Here is a 12,261-nt window from a genome sequence, read left to right as displayed (position 1 = left end):
TATTCGTTTCCAATTTGTTGATCATGTTATAACTGCGTTTTAATTTATGGAAAGTAGAAGATTTATGGCAATTATATATTTGAAATTTCCAATAAGTGTTAGTTCGATTACGGTAGAACTAATAAGAATAAATGTGTTGTGTAAGTATTAAAGCTCTACGATTTGATCTATCTGTACCTGATGCAACCTATATCAGTATCTAATGCAACGTATATTTTATAATAATTAGTAAAAATCTTTAGGTTTATTCATTTGTGGTTCTATCTATATTATCGTGTGTTTCCTTTAATTGTCGTTTAGACTGCTTGCGAGCGAATATATATAGTTGGATTGTGGTTGGATTGGACAATCATATTTGTTTCCTTATGTCATGGTAGGTTGCGTCGTTGTGCTGCGCGTTGATCACTGTAGTGGATATATCATAACATGTATCTGCATACATCCCAACTCTCAACTTTTTAAGCGGAAGTGATATAGATACAGATGGACGTCTTTTTGTAATCGAAGAAAGCGACAAGTTGAACGAATTATATATATTTATATATATATGTATATAGTTTTAGGACTATTCAGAAAATGTACAGTTATAATGCTTAAAAAATTACTTTCCTAAACGATGGCGGGATTGGAAAGTTACGAAAGAGTGTATCGTGGGAAACCTGTGTCTAAATCTTGGGAAACTGGAAATAATTTTCCATATATTTACCATGGACAAGACGTTATTCGTCCTTTAGATGTTCCTGTTGTGCATCCTCTAGTCGAAGATAATCCACCTTCCGAAGGAGGTCAGTTTTATTGAAATAAGTATATTTATGCGTAAAATCTATTGAAATATAGCAAAAGTTCTGTTATTGTTTTGCGTGAATAAAGAGACTTTAATCTGAAACTTTGTATTTCAGATCTTACCGTAAAGAAATATATGGTAGCTAGTTGTGGATTAGCAACCTTAATTACAGAAACTTTATTAGTTCATCCCCTTATTGTTCTAAGACGGCAGTGCCAAGTAAATCCTGGATTGAGCAAATATCATATAATACCAGTCACTTTGGTACCTGTGGTCATACGTCTCCATCAAACTCAAGGAATAAATACATTATGGAAAGGAATTGGATCGGTGCTGCTTGTAAAAGGGATGTTGTTAGCTATCGAAGATTTCATTTCTAAAATAACACCATGGCCAAAGTAAGGTGATCCTTATATATACAATAAATGCTTATTTTTCAGTTTCTAATGAGAATAAATGATAGTTTCTTCTTTATTTTCATAATGCTAAATACATGATGTTGATGATGATGATGATGATGATAATAATAATAATAATAATAATAAATGATAATGAAATATTTATTAATTTCAGAGAAATAACATGTAATAGTTCACTGAAAGCATTTGGACAACATATCCTTCTTAAATGGTAATAATATATTAGTATATGTCAAATGTTCTTTGGTATAAATTCGTAACACGAAATTAATAGAAGATATGATAGTATTTCTTTAGGTTTAGTAGCACCATTCTATTCTGCATCATTAGTAGAGACGGTACAATCTGAAATTGCATCTGAAAGCCCTGGCATACTGGATGTTTTTCGAGATGGTGCAATTCGTTTAGTTGAAGTGAGCAACAAAGGCAGACTAATTCCCATTTATTCTCTTCTACCGCCAACAATTGCTTATGGAGTATCTAAATATCTTTTCACTCTAGCTGTTCAAGGAGTTACTAGTCGTATTATGCATATTAGACAAAAGCAGTCTCAAGAGTTAAGAGTGAGTCTTATATATTGATGATAATTTAAGAAAATATTTACTTTGAAGTAAGTATCGAATTCGTTAAATTATATGCACTGAATGTTATTTGTATGTCTTGTCAAGGGTGCATATAGCAGAGACTTGCTGTCAGAGACTGTTACACAAGATATAGAATTACAGTCGTCATTAGTTTCTACGTTCCTGGCAGAAGCATTGTTTTATCCTTGGGAAACGGTGATTCATAGACTTCATCTTCAAGGTACGCGAACCATCATCGACAACTTGGATACAGGTCGTAGCGTGACACCGCTATTGACAGGATATAGCAGTGCAAGCGACTGTTACAGTACGATTATATCTACCGAGGGACCCCTTGGTCTATACAAAGGATTTGGTGCTCTTATGTTAGAATTTACAGTAAATGTTATAATAGTGCGGGTTATTAAATGGGCTTTCACAGAATTACGAACAGTACTAAGACCAAAACCAAAATCACGAGAGCCCATCAATACACGAGAGCCCGCTCCACATTGGTACTACAACAACATGTAAAACAGCATCAACTTTAGTATTACCTTTTATGTTATTATATAGACTGTACTATACTTATACATGCATAGGCATGAAATTGCTACACTGTAGTGAGTTGGTTATTCTCTTCTTTTGTTATTGCCAAAATTAGATCAATAATTTAATGCTTTCAGTAATTTTGAACATTTTAATATCTTTTGATTCATTATGGAATAATCAAGCGAATAAAATTTCCAAACTATTCTGTACGTGTAATTTATGATACTTAAATATATATATCAACGAGGAATAAAAGAATTTTAGAATTGAATTATTGTGATATTTCATAGACGTATACATGCAAAAAGTATATTTATTTCACGAACTTTTTAGAATGATTCATTTCCCTTAAAATACTTACGTTATAAGTATTGAAAACACTGTAGAGATGCAAGTTATGAAACTATGCTAGCTGTGGGAAATATTGTACCATTTCGTTATTATTTTTAGCTCTTAACAGTGGAAAAATAAGCGTATCGACATTCTGAAAACTAATATCACACAGCATTTACTTTCAACATTTGTTTCATACAACAATTTTATATGTGTACAATCATTTTTTAACTTGCATCATATATCACACAGCCTTTTATTTACACCTAGTTCTCATATATGTAAAATAAAATGAAACAATCGACGAGAATATATATATCTATCGCTAATTAATGCTTAATAATTCTAAATCTTCAGAAAGTACATACAGTTTTTAGAAATCTTAATTTCTCTCCCATTTTATCCGATACGTTATCAAAATTGATGATCTCTCTCTCTCTGTCGTTATATATATATATATATATATATATATAACACAAATTTGTGAATAATATGTGTTCATTATAATCTATGTTTCTTTAACAAAACAAGATTATGCCACATGGATAACATTAAGGAGAAGAAAGAACAAAATGCAAATAACACTAGGAGATTATGCAATTATAATTATTCTGTATTAATTTGTACCGCATGCAGTACGAATGCAGATAAAACAAATCGATTGTGGTATGCAATTTACTCTGTGTTCAAGCAATTCGTAACAATATCGACAAGTTTGTTATTGAATTATTTCTAGATACACGCGCCTACACACAAATTTTCACTTATAAAAGTGAACGGAAATTTTATCGTGATTTTAGTAGATTGAGATCATATAAATTAAAAGCAAAAGATACTCGGACTGCTATTACTATTATGCAAAAATAAATTTAACGTAATATTTTAGCGTTTTACAATTATGATATCTACGCGTCTGTTCTACATATTATTGTAACGCAGATAGAAAACGCAATTAGTGGATATAACATCTGTTAATATTTAGGTATTGTACAATATTGTGTAATATATACAATGTAAATGATTCACGCATATATATTACATTATAGTTACTAAAATATGCAAAACAATTACAACTATACGATCAAGATTACACGAAGCTAGTACAAATTCATCATATATTGTTACACACATATAAATACACATCTTGTTGGAACTGAAAAATTGTATGAAATAGACTTGACTCTCTTTCATTTTGAGATTATCTTTAAATAATTAAAACACTTTGAACAAGAATTTAGGAAACAGGTTTTTTATGGAATATTAAATCATATTAAACAAACTATGTTTAAGTTTTAAAGTTGAGAGTAAATAATATTTTAAATATATATATATATATATATAGGTTATATATATATATATATAACCTATATATATATATATATATATTTAAAATATTATTTACTCTCAACTTTAAAACTTAAACATAGTTTGTTTAATATGATTTAATATTCCATAAAAAACCTGTTTCCTAAATTCTTGTTCAAAGTGTTTTAATTATTTAAAGATAATCTCAAAATGAAAGAGAGTCAAGTCTATTTCATACAATTTTTCAGTTCCAACAAGATGTGTATTTATATGTGTGTAACAATATATGATGAATTTGTACTAGCTTCGTGTAATCTTGATCGTATAGTTGTAATTGTTTTGCATATTTTAGTAACTATAATGTAATATATATGCGTGAATCATTTACATTGTATATATTACACAATATTGTACAATACCTAAATATTAACAGATGTTATATCCACTAATTGCGTTTTCTATCTGCGTTACAATAATATGTAGAACAGACGCGTAGATATCATAATTGTAAAACGCTAAAATATTACGTTAAATTTATTTTTGCATAATAGTAATAGCAGTCCGAGTATCTTTTGCTTTTAATTTATATGATCTCAATCTACTAAAATCACGATAAAATTTCCGTTCACTTTTATAAGTGAAAATTTGTGTGTAGGCGCGTGTATCTAGAAATAATTCAATAACAAACTTGTCGATATTGTTACGAATTGCTTGAACACAGAGTAAATTGCATACCACAATCGATTTGTTTTATCTGCATTCGTACTGCATGCGGTACAAATTAATACAGAATAATTATAATTGCATAATCTCCTAGTGTTATTTGCATTTTGTTCTTTCTTCTCCTTAATGTTATCCATGTGGCATAATCTTGTTTTGTTAAAGAAACATAGATTATAATGAACACATATTATTCACAAATTTGTGTTAGATTGAAAACTATTATCGTAAGATATAGTTTTGAACAATTTTTTCAAGAAATCGATCAGATGTGTGGCAGGTTCTTAATATGAATTATATGTTAATTGTGTATATGCTGAGCGTGTAATTCCTCCTCGGTGACATCACCTCTTCTAATGTACTGTGCTTTTTCTTGTCCTCGTACACATCCTTCAGTTACGTGGACTGACATTACATCGCTACCTGGCACTTCGAACATGGGCTCCAGAAGCAGTGATTCCATGATAGCTCGCAGCCCTCTTGCGCCAGTTTTCTTCTCCATTGCTAATGACGCTATCGCGTTTAAAGCCTCCGTGGTGAACGTCAATTCTACCTGTAAACACATATACATATATATGTAAACAACTCGTGAATCTTAAATTACGTATACGTATATGCGTTGAGCAAATCTGATTGTAAGTAGCACGACGAAACGATTTAATTTGTACCTTGTCCATTGAGAATAACATTTGATATTGAGGCACCATGGCATTTTGAGGTTCGGTCAGTATTCTAACAAGCATATCTCTGTCGAGGGTATGAAATGGTACCAGGACTGGAAATCTGCCAACAAATTCAGGAATCATACCAAAATCAATTAAATCTCTTGCTTCGACTTGTTGTAACAGCAAATCCTTCTCTTTGTTATCTCTTTCTGTAGAGGGTGACATGTTTGCGACGTCTGCTAAATTCGCAGCTCTTCTTCCTGGACTCTCAGAAGACGGCGATGCACCAAATCCAAGATACTTTTCAGTTTTACGTCGCAAAATCAATCTATCTAATCCATTGTACGCGCCGGAAGCAACAAATAAAATATTCGTAGTATCGATTTGTAATGTATCACCGCGTAATTTTCTAGAGCTATTTCTTTCCGGTACGTTCACAATCGTACCCTCTAACATTTTTAACATTCCCTGCTGTACACCTTCTCCGCCAACGTCTCGCAGTTGATGTATGCCGGGAACAGCGCCAATTTTATCAACTTCATCTAAGAATACGATACCCATTTGCGCTCTGTCCACTACGTAATTTGCATCCTGAAGCAATTTTGCGATAACGCTTTCTATATCTTCACCAACGTACCCTGCTTGTGTCAGCGTCGTGCAATCGCAAATAGCAAAAGGTACATCGAGACATTGAGCTATTGTTTGAGCGAGCAACGTTTTCCCGCTACCAGTTGGGCCAAGTAACAAGATGTTACTTTTCTCCAACTTCAATTGATGTTGTTTACTATCAAGGATATCAGATCCAGAGACTGATTGATTTTCTGTTGATTTATACTCGTTTCCTGTAGGATATTGCTGGAATCCAACGCCAAGCGAATTTCCAATAGTTGAAATATGTAGTAAGTCTACGGTATAACGAAGAATGAATGTCATTCGTTAAATGAAATATCTACGTACACAAATAAATGTTTGGTTGATTAGACTAGAAACAATGTTATTTACACCATTATTTATTAGTATAAAATCTATCTAGAACTGAATATTATTTAATTATTCTCAGTCGGACGTGTTATATCATATTTCTATATTGGATTATGTACAAAATGGGGAAACTATTATTTACGTGGTTTAAGACCTCTATGAGTGAAGGAATGATTCAAATCTTGTGTACCACTTGCATTAATAGAACCTTGCATTGAATTCTGCACTGGGAAGTTATTATAGATTCGTTTGTAGTGATTATAAACAGCGACGCTCAAAACTTTTTTAGCATATTCTTGACCTACAACATGTTTGTTTAGGTACTCAAAAATCTGAAAATACCGATACATATTAATACCTGTCATAATAACTTATTGTACAATAATATACAAAGTTCTCTGCTGTTTAGAATAATAATACTAGCCTATAATATACTATCATATAAAATCATTACCTTCTTTGGTGGTGGTGGTGGTTTCCTATAAAATCCTTGTTTTGTATCATCTGGCCTTAAAGCTTCTTTAAGGCTTCTTTTTGAATCTACCTCCGATAGAACGACGAAAAAGTGATGACATTTCTCGCACTTGACAAACCTTGTCGATGCTGACCAAAAATATGTTTTTATACCATAGATAACTCTAGATCATCTCTATAGTTAGTTATCTCATGCAGAAAACCATTCAAGTATTATTCACTTACACACAAAAGTTTCTACGTGTGTACAAGGATCACCACATTTTGGACATGTAAGAGTATTTTTCTTCCCACCGCCATTTCCAGTGGATGACGCACCACTATTAGTATCTTTACCAGGTGGAGTAGGTTCGGAGGGTGCTTTTCCCAAAGTGGCACCAACCGTCAACGATCTAATCACAGCTACTCTTACGATTTTGTGAACTAATACAGAAAGAAATAATCATTTATATTTAAGCCAGACTAAACAATCGCTAATACATAGTTTTCAAATGTAGTATAGATTGTCTACTAACCATGATTTGCCATATGATTTGAAGATGCAATGCGGCTGGCACTGGTTAAGCAGCAACGAACGCAGCTCATCTTTGTTTGTTTTTATTATGCAAACAAAATGTGGAAAGCAAAGAAAGTGGTTCTGCATTAATTATCAGGCTCACTTGAGATAAAATCTATGTAAAAACAAAAGATATTAAAACAAGATAGATTGATCTTTTTTAAAGGAAAATTGAAATCAGAAATTAGAAAATCTCAATTAATGTAATCAAAGATATTAAACGTATTATACGTGCAAATAGTATAATTTTGTACATTAACGATTTGTACAAGAGATCACGGAAGATTGAATGTAAAGTAGAAGGAGACATTATAGACAAAAAATATAAAGTATATATAAAACTGGACAGAGTTACCCAAATAGAATGAAATCTATATATGTATAAAAATTGTATGCTTCTTTCATTGAATAACAAACAATAAGAATAATCATTATGACAAAAAAAAGAAAAAAAAAAGAGTACAAAAGAAACATTAATAATAGTATCAGTTGATCTATTTGTACGACGAAATTGCAATTTTGATGTATACATAGGAAAGCAAAATACGAACACAGAGGCAATGTCAATGTAAAAATAAACAGTGACAACTTGTAGTTAACGAAAGTACTAAAATATCGAAGATACTAACCTGACAAATAAACACTAATGCATAAACAGTTTCTTATTATTCATAATTTATTCATCTCTTGCACGAAACATATGTAGAAAATCCAATAATCCAAAAAATCTTGTGTCAATTGGTTACCGCGAATGGAACAAGGAAAGAAATTAATCTATAAACACGACCGTCTGACATATCGCGTTACAAGGTGCAATAATCGCTCGAAGCATGATTCAAGGTCATTTGTTGACTGTCTTCCGAAGTTTTCCGATGTTATTATATTTACTTTGTTAAAATTCGTTTGAAAACAATGTTCAATTTACCTCCATGTCAATGAAATATCTAGAAACCACCGACCAAAATATTGAAGAATTATATGGTATGATCTTGTACACACGTACCTACATACGTGGCGAATATAGTATATATTCAGTCTATCACGATCGTGATAAACTCTCTGACTGATGGATGATATACGCTGTTTCCAATTACTCAAACGAACAATTGTTCTATACCAAATCGTTCGATTTCTTCTTTGAATGGGACTATTTTTTCATATATTTACTGTTAGATTTCTTGATAAAAGTTTATCAATGTCCTTAACGCGAGCACACACTACACACAATGACGTTTTTACGAAATAACGAAACGTCAGTACGTTTGTGCATATGGTCACTGGAGGGCGCTTAATATCTTCTGTGTACGTATTACTGCTTATACGTACATAAACATATCCAAGTAGTTACGTATTTGGTAGCGAATATTAAAGCGTATCAATAATTATAGTTCTATTTACCTTGAAGTTAATTGTAATAAATTTTTCAAATAATTTTAACCAACCGTAAATTTAGCTCACCGATTCTTTCCTATGCTCATTTTCCTATGCTCCATCCTCACCTCTCCTCTTTTTCTACCATTTCTGTTTTCGGTTAAAAAGCGTATAGTTCGTTTTTCCCCACTGCAACTTAACTATAGTAAATTACGTTGTACTACGTACGTACGTATGTATGTATATATATGTCATGTATATGTATGTCATGTCGTATTGTGTACCGTAGTACCGTGTAAAAAGAGGCAAAAAACCGCGATATAAAAGAGTGCATTGTTCGTTTCGTTGATGCTTTATTGCTATTAATTGTAATTGTACCTAAATATTCAATATTTGGGTACAATTGTTCTCAAACGTATAACGCAAAAAGGATGGAAGTAAATAACGAGGTACGTCATTAACATGCTTTTAATACAGAATTGATTTGTTAAAATTCGCAAGCAAACGATTGTTTTTAATTATTTTGCATCGTATAACGATGTTTTACCATCTGTTATTAATTTTCTAGATTGTTCTATTAAGACAATGCATTCGTCAGGCTCGTATCTGTGTAATAAATAAACTGATCAGAGAAGCGAAAAGGTTACGGAGTGGTAACGGTAATGAAAAACAATTGGAAAAAAATAAGAATAAGGCGGATAAACTTTTAAGGGAAGTATTTGCGTTAAAAGGTATTAAAGACGATGAGATATCAAAATTCGGAATTACTAGGTTTAAATGCCTGCAAGACATATTACAAAACACACACACTGACGATGGAACTCGGGCTATGGCGAAAGTTGTTCGTTACAAGTCTTTAAGTTCGAAAATACTAGAATTTCAGGAAAAGTTTCCAGACTACAGTGAACATATTTCGTTGAGGAAACAGAGGCATTCGTCGAAAAGAAAAGGGCCTACAGATGTCCTAAAAAAGCATTCGAACCAATCACAATGCGATACAAACAACACTGTAGAAAAAGTGTATGAAGGGAACACAAAAATTGCAGGTGATGTTACATCTTCCGCTGATGTACCTTGTGAAAAAAGGAGGAAGGTTAACGGAGAATGTAGAAGATTATCGGAAGGAAGGGAATTGAATACAGAATCCAAAGACGATGGAGGTAGTTCAAAGAGGATATTAAAAATGCAAGATGTAGAGATAGACTGTAGGTCTGACCAAAGTTCTAAGACTGTCACTAAAGTCATTAGCAACGAGGCCACCGTTAAACCATTCATGGAAGTTTTGCAAGAAATAGAAGAACAAACTGGTAAATACAAGGAAACTAAAAATCAGCAGTGTTGTAACGAAACAGCGGAATCGTTAAAAAACACAGATGATTTTTTTTTACATAGAAATAAAGTAACTTTGGGTTCAAGCGATACTCTGTTTTCTAAAGAGATAAACACTAGCGGTCAACATCATATTAGTCGTGATATATTTAAGTTGCGTGAAATTAAAGAGAAAAAGTATAAACTGTATAACGAAAACACATACAAAGAGAGAAAGGCGGGTAGAGGACGAAAAATGAACTGCGCAAACATTATTCATGATCAAAGTGGCGTGACAGAGAGAAGCGATACACATTGGAAGCGAAATAAGAAAGATACGCAAATTAAAGAAGAGGAGAAAATTAATAAAATAAGTTGTCCAGTATATGAAAATCTACATCCTTCCTGGATCGCAAAGAAGAAGCAACAAGATATTATGAAACAGGGGTTTCAAGGGAAAAAGATTAAATTTGATGAAAACTAAATAACTACTTTCGACATCTCTATTAAATACATTTGTTGTATAATTTTCGAAATGAAGGAACAACGTTATGTTAATTTTAATAAACGGTGATCGATATATCGAGAAGGAAAGTTGTAGTTGAACATTTTAAAGTGAAATTGACATCAATTGCAAACACAACGAATGCAGCTAAAAATGATTGTTAAGTCCTTAATAACTGAAAGATTTTACTCTTGTTTTTATTCAATTAATCTCATTTCAATAATCAGTATAGAAAATGGATATCGGTATACACATAGATCATATTATGGTTGAAAGTGTATATTTTAATTTCAGATATATGGTAAATAATGTGCGTCCAGCGCTTAAAGTCTCTCTCCCTCTCAAGCTAATATTGCTCCTTTCCCAAGCAAACATCGTTCGTTTCTTTTCTCGATGCCTTGTTCATTTGTTGCTCCAACATACTGTACGTCGTAGTACCGTATGCCGTAATATATACCAATCACAAAAACATAAGAGAATCGTATTGACAGAGTTCAATGGGATTAACTTAAAGTATTTGTAGCGTAGATTGACTTTCGTATAATTTTCTTTGAAACTTTGACGATACGTTATTTAATATATTATCTATATACGATTCTATTTTTAAACAGCCTGGCCTTATCGAAATAGAAATATTCAAGTTTGAAAGTTTTATCTCCTATAATCGCTATAGTAAGCCGCTGCAAAAATGACTTTTCGATTAAGTAGAGAAAAATCGTTGTTAAAAAAATTGTTAAAAAGCTTATATGTTGCGTGAAATGACTAGAAGAACGTTTTTTTAAAGAAAACTTTAGCCCGCACCTCACTGCTCTCGAAAAGAAGTAAAAATAAAAGTGAAATATGTAATACTGGTAATTTCGGCGTTCGAAATGGCATATATGTAATTGTAACGTGAAGTTGCAATTATGTCGATGTCTGAATTGTTTGTTGGTGTGCGCGCGTAGAAAATACAAACTGCTAAAGAATTTCTTCCTAGAGTGTTTGACTCGGAATTTAACATCAATTTAATACTAATTACTTTTTCATCTTTTCTCAGGTTCTAATACATTCAATACAATATTTCTGCACTGTAGTCGTAGCTGCGCGTTTCTAACGCTGCTTTTTGCTATTCAGAAAAATATATTCAAAACACATTATTTTGTCCAAGTAGCGTAGTTCTTACACTACCGCAAAACTGGTTTGAAACTTTTTCATCTGACTGGTTTTTTTCTATCATTTTGAGTATCTATTTAAGTTATATTATTTAAGGTTTAACACTTCGTACAGTTTGTTTCAATGTACATATGTAGCTCTCGATATTTTTATATTCAGCTGCTTGACTCGATGATGGCGAAAAGTTGAATTTTTATAAATTAATTTTAACGTGGAAATGTTAGGATATTTAGAAACGTAACGTGCCGGATCGCGCGTACGGCGAATGGTACACAGACTGAGTGGGAAGTCGTATGACAGAGGTGCATAGAGTATAGAGTAGGTTTCAGTATTATTTATCCAGTATTATTTATTCTTGGATAGAGTGCGTTGTTTTTCCGCGTGCATAACCAGTTGAGAATCCACAGGTAAACCTTTACGTCGACGGACTGCATCTATATATTTTTTAGCTCTGTTCTCGCTATCTGCTTTGTCACCGAAGTGTAGGTACTCCTCGTCCGTGGAAGGCGTCCAATAAGGGTCTTGCTCGATAACCTATTATTAAAAAAAAAAAAAAAAAAAAAAAAAACCTGT

At 32.3% G+C, this 12,261-nt stretch overlaps 4 protein-coding genes across 12 annotated transcripts in view; 2 read left to right on the top strand and 2 right to left on the bottom strand.

Annotated features, from left to right (window-relative positions):
- The first annotated feature begins 4 nt into the window (after positions 1–4).
- On the top strand, positions 5–3,055 carry LOC100744976 (solute carrier family 25 member 46). Its single transcript, XM_012388712.3, has 6 exons — positions 5–140; positions 378–785; positions 900–1,182; positions 1,358–1,414; positions 1,490–1,766; positions 1,872–3,055. The coding sequence occupies exons 2-6, from the start codon at positions 617–619 to the stop codon at positions 2,298–2,300; spliced, it is 1,215 nt and encodes a 404-aa protein (XP_012244135.1). The 5' UTR covers positions 5–140; positions 378–616; the 3' UTR covers positions 2,301–3,055.
- A 1,106-nt stretch (positions 3,056–4,161) lies between these two features.
- On the bottom strand, positions 4,162–8,949 carry LOC100744855 (ATP-dependent Clp protease ATP-binding subunit clpX-like, mitochondrial). 6 transcript variants are annotated; one of them, XM_033322206.1, is made up of 7 exons: positions 8,811–8,949; positions 7,312–7,467; positions 7,022–7,219; positions 6,777–6,925; positions 6,465–6,654; positions 5,345–6,246; positions 4,162–5,229 (listed from the first exon to the last, which is right to left on the bottom strand). In XM_033322206.1, the coding sequence occupies exons 2-7, from the start codon at positions 7,379–7,381 to the stop codon at positions 4,978–4,980; spliced, it is 1,761 nt and encodes a 586-aa protein (XP_033178097.1). In that variant the 5' UTR covers positions 7,382–7,467; positions 8,811–8,949; the 3' UTR covers positions 4,162–4,977. The 6 variants fall into 6 exon arrangements, with proteins under 6 accessions (XP_033178097.1, XP_003491590.1, XP_012244130.1 ...); XM_003491542.4 differs by lacking the exon at positions 8,811–8,949 and adding an exon at positions 8,356–8,776; XM_012388707.3 differs by lacking the exon at positions 8,811–8,949 and adding an exon at positions 8,278–8,414.
- Positions 8,540–10,831, top strand: LOC100745427. Its single transcript, XM_003491547.4, has 3 exons — positions 8,540–8,654; positions 9,013–9,172; positions 9,292–10,831. Exons 2-3 carry the CDS (start codon positions 9,155–9,157, stop codon positions 10,513–10,515), a joined length of 1,242 nt encoding a protein of 413 aa, XP_003491595.1. The 5' UTR covers positions 8,540–8,654; positions 9,013–9,154; the 3' UTR covers positions 10,516–10,831.
- A 737-nt stretch (positions 10,832–11,568) lies between these two features.
- The window catches only part of LOC100744736 (elongation factor-like GTPase 1), a 30,194-nt gene continuing 29,501 nt past the window's right edge, over positions 11,569–12,261 (bottom strand). For 2 of the 4 annotated variants that reach the window (XM_033322193.1, XM_012388705.3), the window contains exon 6: positions 12,034–12,222. In XM_033322193.1, coding sequence (XP_033178084.1) covers positions 12,034–12,222 — 189 coding nt within the window. Of the gene's footprint in view, positions 12,223–12,261 lie in introns of all 4 variants that reach the window. The other 2 variants (XM_003491541.4, XM_033322194.1) reach the window with 2 other exon arrangements.

Source organism: Bombus impatiens, unplaced genomic scaffold (assembly GCF_000188095.3).
Source record: "Bombus impatiens unplaced genomic scaffold, BIMP_2.2 scf_0581, whole genome shotgun sequence".
In the NCBI taxonomy this organism is placed as follows: Eukaryota; Metazoa; Arthropoda; class Insecta; order Hymenoptera; family Apidae; genus Bombus; species Bombus impatiens.
Note: the sequence above shows the minus strand (reverse complement) of the source record. Positions and strands in the feature narration are given on the sequence as shown.

Coding starts and splice junctions, on each gene's coding strand:
- LOC100744976 (XM_012388712.3), top strand. CDS start 617: ATGGCGGGATTGGAAAGTTACGAAAGAGTGTATCGTGGGAAACCTGTG. Junction 1,183..1,357: donor AAAATAACACCATGGCCAAA/GTAAGGTGATCC, acceptor TATTAATTTCAG/AGAAATAACATGTAATAGTT. Junction 1,415..1,489: donor CAACATATCCTTCTTAAATG/GTAATAATATAT, acceptor AAGATATGATAG/TATTTCTTTAGGTTTAGTAG.
- LOC100744855 (XM_033322206.1), bottom strand. CDS start 7,381: ATGAGCTGCGTTCGTTGCTGCTTAACCAGTGCCAGCCGCATTGCATCT. Junction 6,926..7,021: donor ACACGTAGAAACTTTTGTGT/GTAAGTGAATAA, acceptor ATTTTTGGTCAG/CATCGACAAGGTTTGTCAAG. Junction 6,655..6,776: donor CACCACCACCACCAAAGAAG/GTAATGATTTTA, acceptor CGGTATTTTCAG/ATTTTTGAGTACCTAAACAA.